This window comes from Sorex araneus, chromosome 4 (assembly GCF_027595985.1).
Source record: "Sorex araneus isolate mSorAra2 chromosome 4, mSorAra2.pri, whole genome shotgun sequence".
NCBI lineage: Eukaryota > Metazoa > Chordata > Mammalia > Eulipotyphla > Soricidae > Sorex > Sorex araneus.
In genome coordinates this window covers 89,459,783-89,483,298 of record NC_073305.1, presented here as the reverse complement: position 1 = coordinate 89,483,298, position 23,516 = coordinate 89,459,783, and the positions used below count along the sequence as shown (strand labels likewise).

Below are 23,516 nucleotides of genomic sequence, written 5' to 3'. Positions count from 1 at the left end.
AGCCTGGCAAGCTACCAGTGGCGTATTCGGTATGCCAAAAACGTAACAACAAGTCTCACAATGGAGAAGTTACTGGTGCCCACTTGAGCAAATCAATGAGCAATGGGGTGACAGTGACAGTGACAGTAATCTGACTCTCCACTCCTCAGCACATGGCAGGATCATGCTTTCACACCACCCTTGAAATTAATGTGGCCATGTGGCTTACTTTAGCCAATGAGATGTGAGCAGTAATGCAGCATGTCCTCTCGGGGCAGAAACTTGCCCCAAGAGCTAGTTCTTGGTCCCTTTGTCTCCAGGTGACGATTATGTTGGTCTGGATTCACAAGCGAGAGACACCAGGTTATTCACAAAGGAGATGTAACATCAGAGCATGAAATAAATCTGTTTTCTTTAGTGTCTGTTTCGGGGAGGGGGAGCCGAGGGGGCTGAGACTCCCCAGTTTTGCTCAGGATCCCAAGGCTCACTCCTGGTGAGACTCAGCAGTGCTGGGGACACCAGCTTTGCACCTGTAGTGCTCAGAAGGAACATGCAGCTCTGGAGTTGAAGTCAGAGCCTCACACAGGACAGGCATGTATGTCCCCTGTCATTTCTCTGAAGCTCTTGCTCTGGTTTCTTGACATGGGATTTTTCAGCTGAATATTTTCAGCTATTGAAACGATAAGAATGAATTTCTCCAAATTTAAAGGATAGGGACTTGTTAGGATGATTTAGTGATGGTAAGAGATGGCTGAGTCCTGATTCACTGGGGCTGAAAGATAACGTCAGGACTGGGGGGGCGCAAATAGGGAATTATAGTTTATTATTATTATTATTATTAATTTTTTTATTCTAGGCACCATAATGTACAAAACGTTAATATTGCAGTTTTATATTGCAGGAGGAAAAGGATCTGGAGGTGTTTGGTAGTGGTGGCTGCAGAGCAATAAGGAAATATTTAACACCCTTGGCAGTGCTTGCGGGGTCTATGTGGTGCAGGGGCAGAACTTGCATATTGTCTTAACCCCTAGCTCCGGCCACCTGCTCCCCAACTCCAGCCTCTTTCTTCTCTTTCATTCGACAGTATTAACTGGCTTACTTTCATCTTTGTGTGCTCAGGAAGAAAATGTCTAAGGCAGAGAGGTAACAGCACTGAAAACAGAGGGTGGGAAAAGTAGAAGACTTATCACTGACCCCACAATGTAACCCAACCCCATCAACGGCCCGTGAAAATCCTGCAGCCAAGAGTGAAAGCGTTTGGAATTTTTGCCTATGAGAATAGCAAAACTCAGAAGGGCCCTGCACAGTTACCTATGAATCTAAGACCTCCGAAATGTTTTCTAGAGGCAAGTGTGGGTGGCAAAGGTGGTCTTTCAGTACAGCCTGGGCCTCAGAGGAGGCTGGTGGTCAAGGTCTACAGGATGGGCTTTCCCCAGGTGGTCGGGAAGGGGAGCAGTTTGTAATATTTTTGCCTTCAAGGTGAAGGATGAACAGGTGGGGGGGGGCGGGAGGGGGGAGGCGGGAGCCACTTGGTTGGTGAATGTGCAAAATGCAAAGGGTCCGTGCTCCCTAACTCAGATAAGAAGGCCTCTGCTCCCTTGCCTGCTGGTTTGAAAGTTAAAATGGGGCTCTAGAAATGTATCTCCCTATATTTCATTGTTGAAACTTAGGCTGCAACTATACATTGGCAAATAGCATGAGATATATTTCTGAATAGGCATGTCTGATCCTGTTTTTCCTAACTGTTTGTAAATAACTCTGACCGTATACTGCTGTTTTGCTGAACTACCTACAACTGTGCATTATAAAGTTAAATGTGATAATTATGGTTTGAGATAAAATTGAGTTTCAGAATAAAATCAGGAACAGCAAAATCCCAAAACTATAAAACAAAAAACATTTTGCTTATCAAGTACTTCTAAGGATTATTCTGCTGAAGATTCATTTAACTTTTCCTTGGTGGAACTGGGAAGAAATTGAATACCAGTAGTTCGCCAATATTTAGTGTTGTGTACTTAATACCTTAATCTATTTTTCTTTAAAAGTTCTGGGACTGGTTGTATGAGGGAAACATGAGCACAAAAATGTATAAATCTGTAACTGTACCCTCACGGTGATTCACTAATTAAAAATAAATAAATTTTAAAAATTTAAAAAAAAAGTTCTGGGACTGGAGCGATAGCACAGCAAGTAGGGCATTTGCCTTGCACGCAGCAGACCCAGGTTTGATTCTCAGCATCCCATAAAGTCCCCTGGTCCCCTCCAGGAGTAACCCGTGTGCATCTCCGGGTGTGACACAAATAGAAAAAAAGAAGTTCTATAGTGGGATCATTTTTAAGAAGAAGAAAATAAACTCCCAGATTTTACATTTCATGCCAACATGAAATTTTCTTTCCAAATCAAAGGAAATATGATCAGAGCACAGGGGGAGAAATCTATAGCTGAGCATAGGCCTATTTTTAAAAGAAAAGTATTTTTAAATGGAATTCCTTCTGGAAAAACATCAGTGTATTCAAATTATAAAGTGCAGTTGTTAAAACTTGAATACTTTGCTTTGTGATGCAGTTTTCAAATTATATTAATTTAATTAAATTTTTTAAAGTCCTCAGTCCTTTATTAGAATTTTTCTTTCTCATTAAGTTTGGTTTTTCACATTTAATTTTCCTTCCTAATTTTTCTAATGCTAACGTATTTTCATAATCAGTAAGATAAAATGATGCTTTTGAAAGAATGTCTAACAGAAAATTAAAATAGTTCTTCCTTAAAATTAAAAAAAATTTTTTTTGGGGGGGTATTTTCTCCTTGGCATGCTTTCTTCGATTACTATTTCACCACACTCCCCAGCACATTGATATCACTTTTCTCCATTTATCAAATACAAAGATGCAGTCGTAAGGCTAAAGAAAAGTAAGAATCAATTAAACGTTCTATATTAGGGTAACAATAAGTCATGCCACTCATTTTACAGATCATGTTTCTTATTAATATAAAATGTTCTATTTATCTTAAAATTCCACAGCAAGATGAGATCATTTCACTTTTTGCTTTAGATAATCAAATTCTAGAACATGAATCAGTTTTAGACCAATTAAGAAACTCCCATAAGTAATAATTCCAATACAAAAACCAATGCCTCTGCATTAAAAAATGGAATGATTCAAATTTCAATTATTAATTTTTCTGACAATTCTAACATGAAAGGTCAGCTACTTTCTCTGACCCCGAGGCTAGGGAGCTCTCTCCGTGGCCTAGAGCATATGCTTTGCACACAGGCTCAATTCTCTGCACTGCGTGGACCCCTACAGTACCCTGGAGGGACCCCTGAGCAAAGTGCCCAGAATAATCCCTAAATATTGGTGGGTGTGGTACCAAGAGAAAAAAGAACATTTATCCCATTATGCCCCATGTTAATATTATGTATGAATGAAACAGTGTTACCGTTTACCAATATCCCTATAATTTTTTTCTTTAATAGTCTGAAAAATGTAAGTGTGGGGCCTGGAGAGATAGTATCAGGGTTAAGGCACTTGTCTTGCTATTGGACAGTCCTGGTTTTTTCCCAGGCACCATATAGGGTCCCTCAAGCACTGCAGGCAGAGTCAGGAATAAATCCTGAATAGGCTCTGTCAGGAATAAGTGCTGGTAGTTATGGGCCAAAATTTTAAAAAAAGGCAGCAGTTTAAGTCTAAATATAATTGATATGCTGAGTCACATATTTTGCAATTTACTTAATCATTTAACTAATTAAATGATTGTATGTTACCAACTACTTTCTCTTCTTGTTTTAATATTATGTTGTAACTTGTGGAAGCATTAAAAAAACCCCAATGATCTACAGTTTACAATTTTCATCGCGTTTCCCTCTCTACTCCCAATATCTAGATCATGAGAAACAATCACCTATTTATGAGCAACAATATTTTTCTACCAAAAAATTCGTAGGATGAAAAAAATGGAAGGGAATGGAAGGGGTCATTCCTCTGCTGCCTGCGTTGCTAAATTTTGGTGTGGGCAGCAGTAGACAAATTACAAACCAGGAAACTATGTTTCTCTCCGGGATGACTCCTGAAGAATCTGATGAAAACTATGAGTCACATTTCCCCCCAAGAGACCCACAGTTTCACTTATTGTTTCAGGTCCCTAGTAGCCTGTTCATGAATTTCAACTCAAGAAGTCCTACTACAGAGATAGCACCAACAAACACGGGCCTTCCTTTTTTGGCCTTCCTCTTTCAAATGTAAACTACCATGTTCTAATACAGTGCTTTTGCTGCTTATTTCCTTGTTTCTTTTCCATTGAGTATTGAGGTGCACTGGCATTTTTTGAGATACACATTTCTTCCTCTAGATCTACCAGATATATTCTACTGGGATAAGTCACACTTGCTTACTCTACTCTAATCGTGACATTGTTCTTTCAAGATCGCAGCATTTTGAGGCACAAGCACATAGTTTACTACTAACACAAAATACGGAATGCAGAAATCCCTCAAAGATCAATGGTTAGAAATACAAGTAGAAGCTCATCTACCAGCCCTGTTCTCGAAAGAGATCAATTAGCCAGAAAAATTTCTCAGATGAGAGCTCTGGGGCCATCTCAGGAGGGGGACCAGCCAAGTTCCCTTACCAATGCCCCAGCAGTCATGCTCACACCTCTACAGTTGCTGCCATGCCTCCGGCCGGACCGCCCACTTAAATATTCTGGATTTCCTGGAGTGACATCTCCATACTCTACAATAATAACATCCCAGTAGGAGCACAGCAGATTGGATGGGAATGTAAAGCTGAAGTCACAAAAACATTAAGAAGGTTTAACTTGCAACAACAGTTTTAGTAAACCCTCAGACAAGGACTTAGGGTCCCCATGGTGAGATACAACAATTTTTCACAAACTTTCTTTTACCAAAGTAATTTTTTCTTTATTTTTTTTCTTTTTGGGTCACACCCAGCGATGCACAGGGGTTACTCCTGGCTCTGCACTCAGGAATTACCCCTGGCGGTGCTCAGGGGACCATATAAGATGCTGGGAATCGAACCTGGGTCTGCTGTGTGCAAGACAAACGCCCTACCCGTGTGCTATTGATCCAGCCTCTGAAGTAATTTTTAAAATCATTCCATTAGCCATTTAGTGCTAACAAGCAGTATAAAAGAGATTATTGTGGGCCTGCTATGGGGGCAGGCTTGAGGGGAAATGGAGACATTGATGGAGGCAAGGTGACAGTGGTGGTGGAATTGGTATTGGAATATTAAATGCCTGTAACAAATCCTCACAAACAACTTTGTAAATCATGGTGTTTAGGTAAAGTGGTGGGGGTGGGGGGAGAAGAAATAGAGATGGGGCCTAGGAGCTAGCTCAGAAATCTACATCTGTGAGGATGTAACTCCAACCCCAGGATCCCTTGGTCCCCAGCGCACAACAGGGTATAGTCCTGGGAGCCCCTGTGTATCTGCGGGGTGGTCCTGGGTTTCTCCACCACTGCAGGGTCCAACTGCTCTGCATCCTGGGATCATTGCACTGAATAGTTTGGCCCAGTATCTCAGGAGTGGCAGTTGGGGTTTTGGAAAACACCATTTGAGAAGCTTCATAAAGAAAAGAAAAAATAAATTAAAAAGTGCTAACGATTAGATTGCTCTATTATCTTGCTATATTAAATCATCATTAAATTTGATTGTTAAATGTCCTTTTGTTAACGCAATGTGAAGTTTAATTCATAAACATTAGTCAAGGTTGTAGTCCATAATGACTCATAATCTCATATATTTACTCTGCAAATATAAGCCTACCTTACTTTTTTTCTTCACTTAATGACGAAATGCTTGAAACTTATATGACTACTCTTATCTTGGATCTAGAGTGCAATAACTTTAGTCTTTAGACTTGCTTTATAAATTCCTGTTCTTAGAAATGGTGGAAGTATTTTACACTCTGAATAATAATGATCAATGCTGCTCAGTGATTTATAACTCTGAGAGCTGTATAATTTGATTTATGAACAGCTCTTACATTTTCCATTGGCACTTCATACAACTATGAGTAAATTTTCTGGCCAAATGACTCAGTATTTTGCTGCATGACTAATCCCACACTCAACGTGAAACTATATAAATGAATTCCTTCTGCTTGTAGATAATAAATGATTGCTTTCCAAAAACTGTCTGCAAAGCATTATAGAGTAGATGAATTCAATTATATCGACATCCTGAAACTCCCAAACTCAGCAGACTTTTTTTGAGAAATATGAAACACTTACAAAAAAGAACCCCCATCCCCCTCTATTGTATGTATTATCATGAATAACACGATCTTTAAGGGAAAAAAATTCCAATTAGGCTCTAAATTTTCTGAAGTGTTAAAAAACAAATTGAATGGTTCCATTCGAAATATTTTCTCTTATAGTGATGCTTTTATTTAAATTTTTTTATTACAGTAAGATAATTTTCCTGAGGTTTTTTGTTTTTGCAGAAAATAAAATTTGATATTACTGTAAATACCTTTATTTACTTTCCCAAACTTAAATGTGAAAAAAAAAAAAGGATCCATCCACATCATGGCTACCCAGATTCTGGTGGTTGGAAATTTCCCTAAGATTAGTTTAGATTATGTGAATTCTTTCTAATGATATATAGCTCCTTTATACTCAATAGAAAAACGTGTATGTAGACACTGGTATTGTCATGAAAAGTCAGTTGGCAATAAGCAAGCTTGTGTTCTCACTTTTCTCCCAATCCCTTTGAATTCTACGTCATATAATTCTGAGTCGAAAACTGCACCTAGGAACAAGCAAAATATGAATCAAAATCAGGATTAATTTTTGATAATTGTTAGTGTCCTTTCTTGACAAACTGTTTTTGAAGAGTGTAATATTTCATAATAACGTCCTTATGTGATTACCAGTTAAATAATTTAGTCACTTCCAAATAGGCTTGCAGTAAGATCTCACAGGTAACCTGGGCCAATTTCCAAGGTATTTCTTATCTTCCCCTAAAAAGTCACTCTTTGTTGGGTTTTAATTACATTTTAACTCATCCCTTTCAGAATTAACTTTTTCCAACTTCTGTATGCAACTGCTTTTTCCTCTTTATCAAGTCCCACTTCTTCTCTCTCATGACAAGGAATTCAGTTCTCTGGAAGATTACTAGAGCTCTCCTAGGCACTGCCTGGCTTTGTCTTCCTGTAGCTCTCATTTGCGCATTTATTCTAGTAAAGCGTTACATGGGCTGGAGTGATAGCACTGTGGGTAGGTTTGCTTTGCATGTGGCCGACCTGGATTCAATTCCTCCCTCCCTCTTGGAGAACCTGGCAAGCTACTGAGAGTATCCCTCCTGCATGGCAGAGCCTGGCAAGCTACTTGTGGCGAATTCTATATGCCAAAAACAGTAACAACAAGTCTCACAATAGAGATGTTACTGGTGCCTGCTGGAGCAAATCTATGAACAACAGGACACAGTGCTATAGTGCTACTGTGCAAAGTGCTACATGAAAACTCCTTCCAGTAGGCTTTCGCGGTCCTGACTTCCCCCTCCCCCCCTTTCTAGTTCACAACTGAAGCTAACAGCTAATTTGAGTCACACCCGGCTTTGCATAAGAGTCCTGGCTCATGCACTCAGGAATTACTCCTGGCGGTGCTCCGGAGACCATATGCGATGCTGGGAATCGAATCCGGCTTGGCCGTGTGCAAACACCCTACCCACTGTGCTATAATTCCAGCCCCTCTTTCTCTTTCTTTTGTTTCAATTTTTTCTCTTCTTTATTTCATCCATTTCCACAATTTCAATTATGATTTACGTTGATTCCTACGCAATTTCTGGTTCTCAACTCTCTACCCATGTTTTCACAGGTTTGCCAAATATTTTCGTAGGGTTGTCTTCTGGTTCCTCTACTGCAGTGGGTTTAAAAGTGGAGTATGTCAGTCAGGGGAGATAGGTTGAAACATATATTTTGCATGTGGGAAGTTTAGATTCCACCACAAGCAGGTCCCCACTGCCTGCTACTGCAGGGTGTGCCCACCCTCCCCCTAAAAAGGCTAAAAACTTTAGCATCTTTTCCTTCAAAACTCTAGCTCAAAATTTGAATCATCTTCCCTTTCTCCATTCCTGACTTGCTTCTACATTGTTTATGGGAAATCCTTTTCTTAATGTTTCTTCCTGATGCATTAATAAAAAATTTTCTGCCACAATGTCCTCCCTTTAGCTAATACTACAAGGAAGATGTTTAATGTTTATTAAAGCCCCTTTTTCACTTCCGTCTTTGGGAGGAGGAATGACTTAATGATGAGGAAATCTGGAGAAGGCCGAATGGCTATTAGTGGTCAATTCTGATATATTTATGGTCCCATTTCATACATGTTCCTGCTTTTTGCTCATTTCCTGAATTGAAATGTGTCAAGCTATGCTTAACCTCTGATATCCAGGCAAGAAGTAGTTTATGATGAGTTTCCTACTGCTCTAAATTTAGGGCTGTGTTGGATGGGAATGCTAAGTAAGAAAAAAAGGGGTATTTTGGCCTCAGTGCAATGCCATGTTCTTTAGCCTGACTTTACTCTGAATAAAATTAATAGATTCCATTTTTTTTCCTTGTGTATGTAAACTCAATTTGGTTGAGAATTCAAGGGAAGAAGAGCAACATCACGGCTCATCAATTTACTTTAATTATTTTGTTTGTTTGGTTTCTTGAGGGCCACACGCAGTGATACTCAGGGGTTACTCTTGGCTCTGCACTCAGGAATTACACCTGGCAGTGCTCAGGGACCATACAGGATGCTGGATATCGAACATGGGTTGGATGCATGCAAGGCAAGCGCCCTACCCACTGTACTATCTTTCTGCCCTTCATCAATTTACTTGACAAATCTCAACTGTTTTGTCCAGCCCAATTCATTTATTTTCTTTTAAATGACAGCATAGAACTATCACAAAATAAAAAATTTGCATATTCTACTTTTGGACTGGAGTGATAGCACAGCAGATAGGGCATTTGCCTTGCATGTGGCTGACCTGGATTCGATTCCTCCGTCCCTCTTGGAGAGCCCGGCAAGATACTGAGAGTATCCCAACTGCACGGCAGAGCCTGGCAAGCTACCCGGGGCGTATTCGATAAGCCAAAAACAGTAACAAGTCTCATAATGGAGACGTTACTGGTGCCAGCTCAAGCCAAATCGATGAACAATGGTATGACAGTGTTACACCAGTGCTACAGTGCATTCTACTTTTATTTATTTGTATATTTTTTTTCAGGGGAGGCTTTTAAGCACAGCCACTCCCAGGAATACTTGGCCAGCCAGGCTGGATAGTTCAATCTCAGGCTCGGCTCAACACTTGCTGCGGTGACATGCAGTGACAGTGATGGGCTTCTAATTTGGGTGCTTGGGTATGCAAGACATTAGCCCCTGAACCCTTAACTATCTCCCTGACTCCAAAATTTCATTTCTTGATAAAGATTTTTGCCTTCTTACTACATTTCCACTCTAAAACTTAAATCTTTTGTGACTTTTATAATGTCTCAATTATTCCTTTTAAATAAAAACTGAATAGGGGGAGGTATGGGTTCAACTAAATAAACTTCCACAAAGGAATAATCAACTGATTTAGTATTTATTAGATTTGCAGTGCATTGGACATCACATAAACATCAAAATAACAGTAGCATGCCAATTAATTCTGATTTTTTGTAGCTAAATAATTAACATAACTATTATGCAAATTAAAATAACAAAAAGAATCTAAATGTTAAATTCCTTTAATGATTTGGCTTGTTTATTATTTGTATCCTTTAAATAAGTGATGAACAAACCAAATGAATGTCTAAAAAGAAATATCTATGAGACTATTGCGTGGCAGTTAAGTATTTGCCTGCCAAGAGAAAGATAAATGTGGTTCTTCTGTGCATTGGAATCTTACAAATAGCTGCAGCAAAGACTTGGGCTGATAGCAACTGAACCAAAGAAATAGTTTAGAACATCATAATTGCTATATAGTTGCTTCTTTCTGGATGTCAATAACAAAAAATGTGCAGCAAATTGGCTACTAAGCGAAGTTTGTGCTAATAGACACATTTCAAGGATATTTAGGTCATTTTGGCTCCCTCACATATTTTAGTCAATATATATAAGATAAAGAGGACCTTTCTAAATTCGATTATTTTTTCTCATTGCTTTGTTGCTTTAAATCTCTCTACCACCCCACTGTGAATCAAAGGTGGTAAAGAAGTCTCCCTTTCCTGCTATGACACACATTGTCGGTCCTTAGGATTCTCTTCAATAACCCACAAGGAACAGAAATAGTCTCTTACCGCAGTGGGCTGCGGTATCAAGGAAACCTTGAGCACGGAACACGTGATGCAGTGCTACCTGTCAGCCTCTGAGCGCTGGGGAGCCCTGAAGCCTATCCAGACTTGTAAAGCACTGCCGCTCTCACAGCCAAGATCCCTTCTGCTCTACGGCGCATGCCGTCAGTATCCTTCCATATTACATCCTCCCGTCCTGAGGGCAATACACCCCAAAGATATGAAACATGCCAAAATCATGAGTGTTTCTGTTTTCAGAAGCAAGTAGTACATGAGAAAAACCAATCTGTTCTTTGGATTAACCCGGAATCCGTGTTTATGCTGCATTTGGGATTTAAGAAACGCATTAGGCAATGCTTTGATGCTTACACATTAGGCAGTATGTGAAAGGCCTTAAGAACTTCAATGGTTTAAGCTTTTAAGCATAGCTGTGCAACTGATTTTTGTCTAGTTAGAAAACAACACTGATTTCGAGATCCTGCAAGCCAATAGCAAAACTTAAGTAACGTAGCCATCTATTAACTGATTTTCAAAAAAAAAAACACCCATAAAAACCAAAATTAAAAAAAAACCCAACACAATCCAACCAACCTTTTCAAAATCATGCAATTTATTTCATCTCTTAAATTTTCCAGGGTCCACTTTAGTAGCTATTAGACACTCCAGAAACGCAGTAACGTGTTACCTTGTTACTACTATTGCAGCTTCCACATGCGAGTAAATAAAACAGAGCAAATACAGCCCCACACAGCCCAAACTAGCGTTGACTGGGACTCAGCAGAACGCGGCACCGCACCGGCGGGCCTCGGCCGCAAGATGCCGCAGACCGGCTGCGGCAGCAGCGGCTCCGGGACCCGGCGGTCTGCAGACACGCACACTGCGGCGCTCCCGCCATCCCTGCTGCGCTGGGAGACCCACCCTCCGCCAGCAACTATTAGAGACTTTTTGCAGGTGGCCGAGAAATCGGAGGGGGCGAGAGGGCAACCAGCAGGGCGGGTGTGCATTTCAAGCGTGAGAGATGATGATTTCCACAAGCTCCCTAAACCTTTCTCCTTCGAAATCGTTGCATGCCAACCCCCAACTTCCTCCATCTGTTCGTCTCCCCCAAATCTGCCATCGCCTCGCCCTTCGAACAGATGTAATGAGTCCACGATGGACGGAACACGCCTGGCTACCAGGGGGATCGAAAGCACCCCTGGATCTCTCGGCGGCCAAATCGCACCAAGTTTGGGGTGGGGGAGATGGGGGAGGCGGGGGTCAAACAGTCCACGCCAGCTGACCTGGGCGTTCCTATTGCGGAGCGCTCCCCTTTGAGCCAGACTTGGAGAGCGGAGGACCCCAGTTCTCCGGGAAGGCCTTTCCCGGGGTTCACGCTTCAGCGTGCGAGGAACCCCCTCCCGCCAGCGATAGCTCACCCGGCAGCATCTTCCAAAGCCCCAACCTCAGGGCGGGGCGCGGGGAGGTGGGAGGATGGGGGGGTTGCACGGCCGGGAGGCTCTTGCCAGCGCCTCACGGTTCCCCCCCCCCTTGGCTCCTTGGCGCCCCCTGACGCCCGGTTCCCGAGCAATCCGGCCCAGGCCGGCTGGACAGGTCGCAGCCCCCAGGTGTCTGGACGGTGACCGGCGCCGGGCCGGGGGCCCCGCCGAGCACGCGGGCTGCAGCGCGGCCTGGCAGGAGGGCGCGGGGCGTTCAGGCCCAGGCGCAGCCGGCGGCCGCCGCCGCCGCCGCAGCCATGTCCGCGCGCCCGCGCTGCCGCAGCCCGGCCGTGATGTCATCCGCCGAGCCCCCGCCGCCGAGCCCCATCCCGCCCCCCGGCGGGCCGCCGCAGTGGCAGCCCGGGCGCCACGTCCCCGCCCCGACCCACGTGCGCCCAGCTCCGGGGATGCCGGGGCCGCCGGCGGCCGCCCAGCGATGCGCGGGGCCCGGGAGGCACGGCTGCTCCTCCCCGCGCCCGGGGGCTGCGCACGGCCGGGGGCGGGGGCGCCCCGAGAGGGAGGAGAGAGGCTCCCCGCCGCCCAGTCCCTGCCTGGTCGCCGCGTGCTGAGTCATGGGCAGCGCTGCCCGCAGCTCCCGAGCCGTCGCCTGAGCGCGGCGGGCGCGGGCAGGACACGCTGAGCCGCGCCGCCGTGCGCCCCGCGCGGGTGCCTCCCGTGCCTCCCGTGCCGCCGCCCTCCCGCCCCGCCGCCCGGCGACCCACGCCTCGCCCGCACCATGATCGCCGCGGCTTTCCTAGTCCTGCTGAGACCCTACAGCATCCAATGCGCCCTCTTCCTCTTGTTGCTTCTGCTGGGCACCATCGCCACCATCGTCTTCTTCTGCTGCTGGCACCGCAAGCTCCAGAAAGGGAGGCATCCGATGAAATCGGTCTTTTCGGGCCGTTCCCGGAGCCGAGGTAAGGCACGCGGCTGGGTGGCACCTCCAGCCGGGAGCGTCTCGCTCGCTTCTGCGCTCCCGAGGTCCCTCGCCCCCATCGATGCCCACTATCCAGGCTAAATAGCACGTTTGTGTTATTTAAGGCCCCTCGCCTTTTTTGTGTGTGTGTGGGGGGGAAATTGATGGATTGATTTCTGCTTTCATCCTCTTCCTCCAGTCTCCCGGGCCGGGCTCACCGCGGCGATGCAAGGCAGCGCTGGGTGGGGAGCCAGGGACACAAAATTCTCGGTGTCAGTTTGCGAAAGCTCGTCAGGGTAATTGGATGGGAGTCGGGGCTGCGGCAGCTTCCCTTCATCTACCCTTTGCTGGAGCTTAGGGGTAAGAAAGTCAGGTTTGGAGAGTTCGGGGCTCCCCGACTCCCCCAGAACTTTCCTGAAAACTTCTCGCGGAGGGTACATCCAGAGACCGATGGCCTAGCAACCTCCCCATCCTACGGGATGTCCCCACTAAATTCGAAGCTTGTGCATTGTGGCCACCCAATCAATCTCAATACCCCAACCCTCTCACCCCGCGCCCAGTAAAGCAGAGATAACACGGCGAGTGATGAACAGTGAGTTAAATGAAGTCTGTTTTTACCCCCCTCTTCTCTCTTTTCTCTCCAGATGCTGTTATGAGATCTCACCACTTTCGTTCCGAGGTAATTTATTTAGCGCGCACGCTCAAGGTCAGAAGTTGTTCTCTTTCCTGAGTACCAATATTAATCATAGGTGTGTTAGACACTAGGAGGGCTTTGCATGGGAGGCATGCTGCGCCCAAGCCAAAAGTGACGTCGTGTTTCTTTCTCAATCAGTCCCCATCCTCAGTGCACATTCCTTTTGTAGTGGAGCGTTTTACAGGAGGGAGGGAGGGAGGGAGGGAGGGAGGGAGAGAGAGAGAGAGAGAGAGAGAGAGAGAGAGAGAGAGAGAGAGAGAGAGAGAGAGAGAGAGAGAGAGAGAGAGAGAGAAGAGAGAGAGAGAGAGAGAGAGAGAGAGACCCTCAAAAACACTGCAGATCTTAGAAAACAGCCTCAGAGTGGATCTCAGCCTCGTTGACAATCTGTAATTTGTAAGAGGAAGCTTTCTCGGTGCTGTCAGCTGCCATGGTTATTCCCTTGGCTATCCGACGACGATGGAGAAGAGCTTTTAGGAAGTTAGTGCACAGCGTCAGCGCTTCGTTTTAGGCTCTCAAGTTTGCCTGCCGGTTCACGCACAAACCACGCCCATCTTTTTATCCCGTCCAGAGATTGAGTTTTGCAAAGCGATGGTGGTTGTGATCTGGCTTCATCAGATGGTGGGGATGGTGGGTACTGGGCCCTGGTCTCTCAGAATTGAGGAGCTCAGATCTGAATGTGGCAATTAGGTGGGAGGCCAACCCCCCCACTCACTGAAGCTAGAGCACAATTGAAAAAGAAAAGAAAAGGGCCTCCCCCCTCACCCAGCATTTCTATGTGAGTTTCTAGGTTAACCTCAGCTTTGTGTGTGATAATTTTCCCTTTTTGGGGAGAGAATTTCACTCAATCAAGTTTGGAGATTACATTTGAGTGCCAGTGCTCGAGGTGGTTTATCTTGGCAAAGACTTCTTAGACAGCCTTCGTATCATTTATCTGAGAAGTTACTTCACATTTCATTTCACTGATTGATCAGATATTTTATTGCACCCTTGATGTTTTATTGGAGACTCTGGTTGCTTGAAAGCTTTAGCTGTGGTATTGTAAGAATTGTAATGTTGCAAATGAAGAATTTAGCATATATAACCCTAGAGGGTGAGAACTCTGTGCAAAATTAGAGATTCTTGAGAGAATAAATTGACCATTCAAATAACCAGAAGTTTTATTCTGAGATTTACTCTAAATAACTAGGTGGTGTTGAAAATTCTCTTAACTCTCAGCATGTCTCAGCTCCTCCTCAGTTTTCCCATCTGTAAAATAGGATCAACAATACCTTCCAAGGTTGTTGGGAGAAGGGCAGAGTTTATAAGTAAAAGGAAACTATATAAAGAGCCCATACAAGTTCATAGTAGATGTTTAGTACTCTTTGATTGCTACTGCATTTTGAAAAATCAGATGAAAAAAATGTGTAGGAATAGATCTGTTTGAAAATTTTAAAGCATTGAGTGTATGAATAACAACATAAATTGTTCTTTAAAAAACATCTTTTTATTGTATGGTTAACAAAACCCCATTTTGGGGGGCCACACATGGATGTGCTCAAGGCTTACGCCTGGCTCTGTGCTCAGGGGTCACTCCTGGTGGGTTTGGGGGGACCATATGGAAGGGTCAGGGATAAACCTGGATGCAAGGCAAGTGCCCTACCTGCTGTACTAGCTCTCCAGCCCCTGAAAACCCATTAGAATGTGACCAAAAAGTCATTAATGGCCAGTGCTCAAAAATCAAAATTTAAGGTTTTGATTTTAAAAAGAGCTTATCAGCTCGAAACACAAGAATGATACAAACCAGAAAAATAATCCTGGAATTATATATGAACCATCAGGTAATTCTGTTAAGACATAAGTAGGAAAAAATGAGATAGAACGACTCTATGCTTAGGCATCTCTCAGTTAAACACTTGTCCTGAGTTTGCATTTGTTTAATAAGACTGAGAGCTGCTGTTTAATGTTTTAACTCACGTCTCACAATCCCCGCTACAATCTTGACATCCTTTGTGTACTTCAGATTTGCTTTTTCTGCTTGTTGTTGGTTCCTGTGTCAGTACTATTACTCAGAGTTGGGAAGAAAAGAAAAATTCATGTTCTCAGTGCTTAGAGCTCAACATTTGTTGAATCTCAACTGTTTCTAAGCTTTAAAAAAATCGCTTTGGAATTTGTGTTAAGAATGTAAGCACTATAACAAGTCACTGCAACAGATTATTTTTAGAAAGTTAAATACAGAAACAGCCTAACTTATTGAGGGTCTGTCTGTGTCTCATTTTGGATTCTGTTTTTGGGACATGCCTGGCTATGCTCAGGGTTTACTCCTGGCTCTATGCTGAGGAATCACTTCTGATGATGAACCATGTGATGAACTATAACTGATGGGAACCATTTGTGGTGCAGGGGATTGAACCTAGGTCTGCTACATGCAAGGCAAGCCTTAACCCTTATACTCTTTCTCTGGTCCATCTCCCTTTTTGCATCAAGTTCCTTTAATAAACTACCCAACAATTTTTTGGGTGGAGGGGGGCACCCAAGTGGTACTAATGGGATCTGAGGATTACTTCTGGCCAATCCATGGCCTATCAGGTCAGTTGTTTAATGCAAGGGCCTCAGGATTAGGGACCTTGAGGATCTTGCTGTGCCAGGTTCTACTAGAACCACCCTGGTAATTTAAGGGGTCATTGGGGCCACATTTAACTATACTTGGCATGGTATATAGTGCTGGGAATTGAACCTGGGTCAAAAGATGAATGCCATGCAACACATGTGCCCTAACCCCAATACTCCCGCCCAACCCCTCACCCATATATTATTATTATTATTATTATTTTGCTTTTTGGGTCACACCCGGCAATGCACAGGGGTTACTCCTGGCTCTGCACTCAGGAATCATCCCTGGCGGTGGACCATATGGGATGCTGGGGATCGAACCTGGGTCGGCCGCATGCAAGGCAAACGCCCTACCCACTGTGTTATTGCTCCAGCCTCCTATTACCTTTTTTGTTTGTTTTTGTTTTGACCACGCCCGGTAGCACTCAGGGCTCACTCCTGGCTCTGTGCTCAAGGGTACTTCTGGCAATGCTGGTGATCATATGTGGTGTTGGTGATCAGACCCAGGTCATCCTTAGGCATGGCAAGTAACTTAACCTGGAACTATCACTCCAGTTCCCCAAATAATGTCTTTTATAAATTAAAATCTTGAGATGATGTTGCATGAGAATGCCATGCTTCATCCCTAATTTATGTTTACTACAAATAAAGCACTTTCCTTTATGGAAAAAATGAGGACTTTTTTCTTCTTTTCTATCAAAATGCTGTTTCCTGTTGAATTTTCTCCTTGATAACTATCTTTTGGGGGATGTAGTCCAGTGGTAGAGCACACGCTTTCTGCATGTGAAGTCTGGGTCCTATCCTCAGCACCCCAAAAAAGTGAAAAATATACCGCTAAGAGTTTTGGATTCAACCATATCAAAACAATGGAATTTGAGTAGCAAACTGATATTCTGACTTTCGCTTTCTAGCAGTAGCTACTACAAAATAATTATTGAAGAAATGTTTTGATTTTTTGGCTAATAATTATAATATTGAACTATGAAGTTCTAGTGCCTTCTATTGCTCATTCTAATCTCAGTAAGTAGTTCACTTATAGTATTTCCATAGTCTGTATCACTGTATCACTATCATCCTGTTGCTCATTGATTTGCTTGATGAGCGGGCACCAGTAACGTCTCCATTGTGAGACTTGTTGTTACTGTTTTTGGCATATTGAATATGCCACGAATAGCTTGCCAGGCTCTGCCCTGCGGGCAGGATACTCTTGGTAGCTCTCCGGGAGGGGCGGAGGAATCAAATCCAGGTCGGCCATGTGCAAGGCAATGCCCTACCTCTGTGCTATCTCTCCAGCCTATTTCCATAGTTACTGTCACTGTCATCCCATTGCTCATTGATTTGTTCGAGCGGGCACCAGTAACGTCTCTCATTGAGAGACTTATTGTTACTGGTTTTTTTTTTTTTTTTTGCTTTTTGGGTCACACCCAGCGATGCTCAGGGGTTACTCCTGGCTTTGCACTCAGGAATTACTCCTGGCGGTGCTTGGGGGACCATATGGGATGCCGGGGATCAAACCCGGGTCTGCCGCGTGCAAGGTGAACGCCCTACCCGCTGTGCTATCCCTCCGGCCCGATTGTTACTGTTTTTGGCATATCCAATACGCCCCAGGTAGCTGGCCAGGCTCTGCCGCGAAGGCTCCATACTCTCGGTAGCTTGCTGAGCTCTCAGAGAGGGGCAGAGGAATCGAACACAGGTCAGCCTTGTGAAAGGCGAATGCCCAACCGCTGTGCTATCGCTCCAGCCCTTCATAGTCAGTTGAGGAAAATGAATTTAGGGACCTGCTGACTCATCTTTTTTCTAAATTTTAAAAAATTTATTGAGTATCTTTGATTTATAATCCTATTTTTTTACTACATTCTTTTTAACATTTTTCACTGATTGAAGGACTATGATTTATAATACTGTTATCGGTGGTTTCCCATGCACAGATTTACAATACTGCTATTGATGGTTTCTCATACATATAATTCCAATACCTCACCTGTCACCTGTGTACCCACCTCCCTCCCCTGATGTCCCCAGTGTGTCTCTCTTTCAGGCCCATTTCCCCCACCACACACACTCAACTGTGTGCATTAGTTCTTTAGCTGTGTTACCCTTGGCCCTTCATTGCTATTTTGATGTGCCTTTTTAGGTACCACATATGAGAGGGATTATTCTGTATCTGTTTTTCTCTTCCTCACTGACTCCATTCATCATGGTACCCTCTAGTTCCATGTATGTTGCTGTAAATCGTATGATTTTGTTCTTCCTTAGAGCTGTAGAGTATTCCATGGTGTGTCCATACCACAACTTCTTGACCTAGTCATCTGTAGTTGGATATTTGGTTGTTTCCATATCTTTGACATTGTACCAAACGCGATGATATGAACATAGGTATGCATATATCCTTTCAAAAGAATGTTTCTGAGTTTGGGGGTAGATGCCAAGAAGTGGTATCGCTCAGTAGCTGACTCGTTTCCAAAAAGAAAGAACCCTGGGAAAGCTCTGGGACAAAGAAAGAAATTCTGTTAGCACATTGCTACTGTACTGACTCAAGTATAATATTGCCACTGCACCCAGGAAGGAGTCCAGTTAGACAGGAAATGACAGGATGTTCTTAGCCAGGTAGAGGAGTAACTTTTTTTTTAGTTTCAACACCATGGTTTGCAAAGTTATTCATAATACAGTTGTTACAAGCTTTTGATATCCCAAGACCAGTCTTACCTCAGTGGCCTTCCCTCCACCATTGTCCCCATTTTCCCAACACCCCCCATGGCTCCCCCTGAGCAGGCTTAGTACACTATAATATAATTATTTGTTTTATATTACTTATTACAGCCACATGGCTAAAAAAATTATCAAAACTATTTCAGTAAGCGGAAATTTGTGAAATCTGTTCTGTCCCACCGCAGAATTGTTAAGTCTTTGACTGAGGATTTGCTCTGCTGTTTGGTGCTCATTGAGCCTTCTGTGTTATTTATTATTTGTGTTTGTTGAGTTTAGCTGGCGTTTAATGTGACCTTCTCATTTAATTTGGTGTGCTCCTACTGGAATTTCAGTACTACGGAATTTAGAGGTGCCACACCTCCCAGGAACTTAAGGATCAGTAGAACTGGGATCAAGAGTCTGCAGAGATTCTTAGAGAATCTGTGAAGTTAGGTGGTAGGCTGTTGGCAAGGAGGCAGCAGTGGAATGGGGTGTGGCTCCCGGGACTTGGGCAGGGTGGGACTTAGCCCTACCGACTCCTGAGGGATCCCAGAGTTTTCAGATGGGGGAGCCAGTATGTCCATGAGTTTCATCTGCTTGGCTTGCATCTCCTCAGAGATTTAGCTGTGAAGCTGAAGAGCAGGGCCAGTGGGTTGAGCTGTGGAAGGTGGGCGTGGCTGTGGGCAAGAAGTAACTTCTTCAGGGGCCAAAACCATGCTTTCACAATCCTGTTAGCTTTGGGGAAGTTCCATAGCAAGGAAGAAACCATATAATTTGAGGAACTTCATCTTTTTCCCCCAAGGTATAAAATAAATACATCTTTTGTGTTGTTTTTTCATCATGAGTTTATAAAATGTTTTGGAATCATAATCATCACCAGCCCTTTTTTTAAAAAAATTTTTTTACACACTTGACAGCTAAGATATACTAAGTTTTAAATGTTTCTTTGAATTTAATTTTAATTTATTTTGCGGTAGGGAGGGGCATCTGGTGGTGCTCAGGCCTGGGGGTGCTTGGGGGCCATTGGCAACTCCACCTGGGCGTGCGTGAGGAATCCTGTAGTTCTGGGATGGAAAACAGGGACTTGCAGTGTGCTGCATGTGCTCTGTCATTTAAGTGGCATCCCCGGCCCAGTTCTTTACATTTTCATAGTAGCAGATGAAATGTGAAGTCATTCATCCATACAGCGTGAACTGAACAGCTTATTGTCAATTCACTCACAGGTAATCACGCTTAATTAGCTAGATAGAAGTATGTGTTTTGGGGGTCTGGGAAATCGTATGCTAGAATGTGCCCTATCCAGGTTCAATTTCTGACATAACATAGTCCTCCGGTCTCACTGGATGCAGCCCTGATGACCTCGAGTCATGCTGAGTGTGACTCTGGATGTCCCTAGGACCATTGAGTCGGCCTGGTTATTTCTAGCATCATGTAGTCAGAGCAGCTTCGCTGTTGTGAACCTTGGTATTGAACTGCCAATTGTCTGGTGGGCTGAGAACCCCCAGGCCTCTTTAGTCACTTCCATACACCCCCCAAAGAAGAAATATGTATTTTGTGTGTGGGCATATAAAAAGTTTGCCTTTTGAGAGAGACCCTGTGCCAGGCTGAGTCTCATCTGGGGCACCCTAGAGGGGGCAGGTGGAGGGCTCACCTGGCCAAACTGAGCCCTGGCAGCCAAAGACCTCCAGAACCCAATCACTGCCATGCTCACAGCTGATTGCCACAGGCTTGTGACAAGCCTCATCCATGAATGAATCTGTTGAAAAGCTCAAGGTATGCAGGTTTTGTGACCAAAATCTCTAGGATCTCATATAGTTGGGGATGGGCAGCCTCCCCCACATCCCCTTGTTCTTCCAGGAGTCTGGCAGTCATGCCCATCCAGCTTATATGGACCTAGCAACCTCTGGGTCCATGTAAGCTCATTAAATGGCCATGATCCAGAGATTCATAAATAAATCTCGGAAGAGATCACAAAACTGCAGAGATGCCTCTGGACCTCAGAATCACCATCCCTGATTAACTCCATCTGTATCACGCTATTTAAAATTTTTGAATTCCTGGAGTGCATGGCTGCAAATGTGATATCTCATATTCTACACCACTGATGTACCAGGAGTAGCACACTACCTTGAATGGGCTGTAAAGTAGAAAGCAACCAATGTCCATTAAAGAAACATTAGCACACAAGGTTCAACCCTGTAACAACATGTAACAACATGTTACTTTTTAAATTTTTTTGTTCAGGGGCTTAATGGCTCCAGGGTGAGGTATAATAATCTTCACACGCTTTCTTCTAAGGAAAACGTTTTTTATTATTTTTAGTGAATTATTCACAACAACCAATACAAAATAAGTTATTTTAGGGCCTGCTATTAGGGCAGGCTTGGGTGGTGACTGGGAAAATTAGAAACAATGGTGGTGGGAAGGTGTAACGGTAATAGAATTGGTGTTGGAATATTGAATGTAATAAATTATTGTGAACAACTTAAAAAAAGTTTGCCTTTTGGGGCTGGAGTGATAGCATAGCGGGTATTTGCCTTGCACGCAAATGCATAGCGGGTATTTGCCTTGCACGCGGCCAACCCGGGTTCAAATCCCAGCATCCCATATGGTCCCCTGAGCACTGCCAGGAGTAATTCCTGAGTGCAGAGCCAGGAGTAACCCCTGTGCATCACCAGGTGTGACCCAAAAACCAAAAAAAAAAAGTTTGCCTTTTTTTTCCCCTCAAAGACTTAATGTGTTTTGTTTGATTGGTTTGTTTTGGGGTCACACCCAACTGCAATCAGAGCTTACTCCTGGCTTTGTGCTCAGGAGTCATATCTGGCTGTACTCAGGGGACCATATGGGATGCTGGGAATTGAAGCCCGCAAGCACCTTACCTGCTGTGCTATCTTTCCAACCCCAATAAATACTTAAAAAAAAGAGAAATGATTTCTCATTGATGTAGGACAAAGTGTAGAACCCAGGAGTTCATTTTGGTCACCTAACAAGTACACTTTACCTGAGGATTTGTAATGTGTTTTTGCTGTGAGTCTAAAAATGGTAAACTGTTACCCTAGATTCCAGTGGTGTGAATCAGTGACAATCTGATTTTAAGGAAATTTCGGAAAGTGATATGGGTAATTGAGTTGCCATCCTTTACAGAAAAGAGTCTAGGGAGTGCTTGAATGGAATGAAGACAATTATAATGCCCATGGAGAATATGCATAGTGAGTAGTTGGTAAATGATCCCTATTCATTAGCTGGGTGGAATAAAGGAGGCCTTGTTTGATATAAGAATTAAAAGGATCTTTCAGAATTAGAGTAAGTGTCTTCATTTCCCATTTCAGGTAGAAGAACCAAAAGAGTTAATTTAAGTTAAGCAGTTCCCTGGAGTCACATAGCAAGATAAGAAGTAAAACAGGAATGCCCCAGCTACATTTCCTTTGCTCTTTGTGTGTTTAACTGTGCTGTTCACAATACAGAGAGTAATATACCCAAAGTTCTCAATGAATGAAAGAAAATAAGTAGAGTGTGTTTATTAGCAGACATTTCTAATATAATCAAATGCACAGATTCTTCAAGTTTATGTGTGTGTGATTAATGAATGACTCATTCTCTAGTCTTGTTCCAGAATGTACCAAACCAAGGGAGAATGACCAGCACCCTCACCATGTTTCACAGCTTCTTATTAAGTTTTCTGTTTCATTAAGAATCATCTAATTGACTGGATTAGGGAAGATAAGAGTTTATTATTTTGCCATCCTTTACAACTAGATTATCTTTGTAAATTAATGCCTAGAATTAAATCTTATCTCTAAAATAATTCATACTAATTAAATAAGGTTTTTTTCCCCTCGGGGCCACACTTGGTGATGCTCAGTACTTAGTCCTGGCTCTTAGCTAAGGGATCAATCCTAGTGCAGCTCAGGGAACCATATGTGATGCCGAGGATTGAAGTGAGGTTGGCTACCGCACCCACTGAACTGCCACTCTGGCCTTGAATCAGTTTTAAGTTTAGCTCTACATGATAAGACATTTTAGTTTTATCTATTTATTTTCAAAATAAAAGGTTTTTTCCCATCATGTGTGAGGAATGGTGTTAGTACTAATAAAGGACTCGCTGTGTGGTCCCTGCCCTTGACAGTGACGTCTAGGTCACTCCTAGCATGAGTACTGAAATTTTATAGTTCCTGGTTTCTTCTGTTACAGTAACCGACCTGCTGTGCTGTTTCCAACGAAGAATCACAAATGTGATGAGCGCATTAGAGGCCACAGTGTTCAAGTACAGCCAATACATTTGCCAAGGAGACAAATTCTCCCTGTTCACATTTTCTTATACTAAGTTGCCACTGTCACGTAATGTATCCCTATTTTAGGTAAATGACAGAAAAAAAGGAATGATGAAATCTATTTTTAAGGGCGGAGAAAGAAAATAACATATTTATTTGTTTTTAAATTATTCAAGGGTCTGAATGATAGTTCAGTGGGTCAGGCTTCTGCCTTGCAAGTGGCCGATCAAGGTTTGATCCCAGTTCTCAGACTTTCCCTGACTACAGAGTCAAGTTTAAGCCCTGAACACAGCTAGCTGTGGTCCAGAAACAAACAGCAGGATTCAGATAGTCTAAGAAAAGTTGAAGCAAAAGCTCTTTGAGAAGAGTTTGAGTCTTTGTCTAACCTTAAAAGCTTAAGAATGACTCAGTCATTTTTTTTTCTTTTTGGGACACACCCCGAGATGCTCAGGGGTTACCCCTGGCTCTGCACTCAGGAATTTCTCCTGGCAGTGCTCAGGGGACCATATAGGATGCTGGGAATTGAACCCGGGTCAACTGAGTGCAGAGCAAAAGCCCTACCCACTGTGCTATGGCTCCAGCCCCTCTTTCAGTGATTTTTTATTGTAAAATGGAACCAAGTA

General features: G+C 43.5%; 2 protein-coding genes across 13 annotated transcripts in view; one reads left to right on the top strand and one right to left on the bottom strand.

Moving 5' to 3' along the window:
- BEND6 (BEN domain containing 6) overlaps positions 1–12,491 on the bottom strand; it is a 56,249-nt gene extending 43,758 nt beyond the window's left edge. Inside the window, exon 1 of one of the 6 annotated variants that reach the window (XM_055134260.1) lies at positions 12,471–12,491. The gene's annotated coding sequence lies outside the window, so the exon portion shown is untranslated. Of the gene's footprint in view, positions 1–11,540; positions 11,560–11,675; positions 12,021–12,470 lie in introns of those variants that run through there. The other 5 variants (XM_055134264.1, XM_055134262.1, XM_055134259.1 and 2 more) reach the window with 5 other exon arrangements.
- Positions 12,471–23,516, top strand: part of DST (dystonin) — a 558,535-nt gene continuing 547,489 nt past the window's right edge. For 4 of the 7 annotated variants that reach the window (XM_004605867.3, XM_055134251.1, XM_055134257.1 and 1 more), the window contains exons 1-2: positions 12,471–12,652; positions 13,296–13,330. In XM_004605867.3, the coding sequence (XP_004605924.2) occupies positions 12,472–12,652; positions 13,296–13,330 (216 nt within the window). In that variant the 5' untranslated portion in view covers position 12,471. Of the gene's footprint in view, positions 12,653–13,295; positions 13,358–23,516 lie in introns of all 7 variants that reach the window. The other 3 variants (XM_055134252.1, XM_055134250.1, XM_055134256.1) reach the window with 1 other exon arrangement.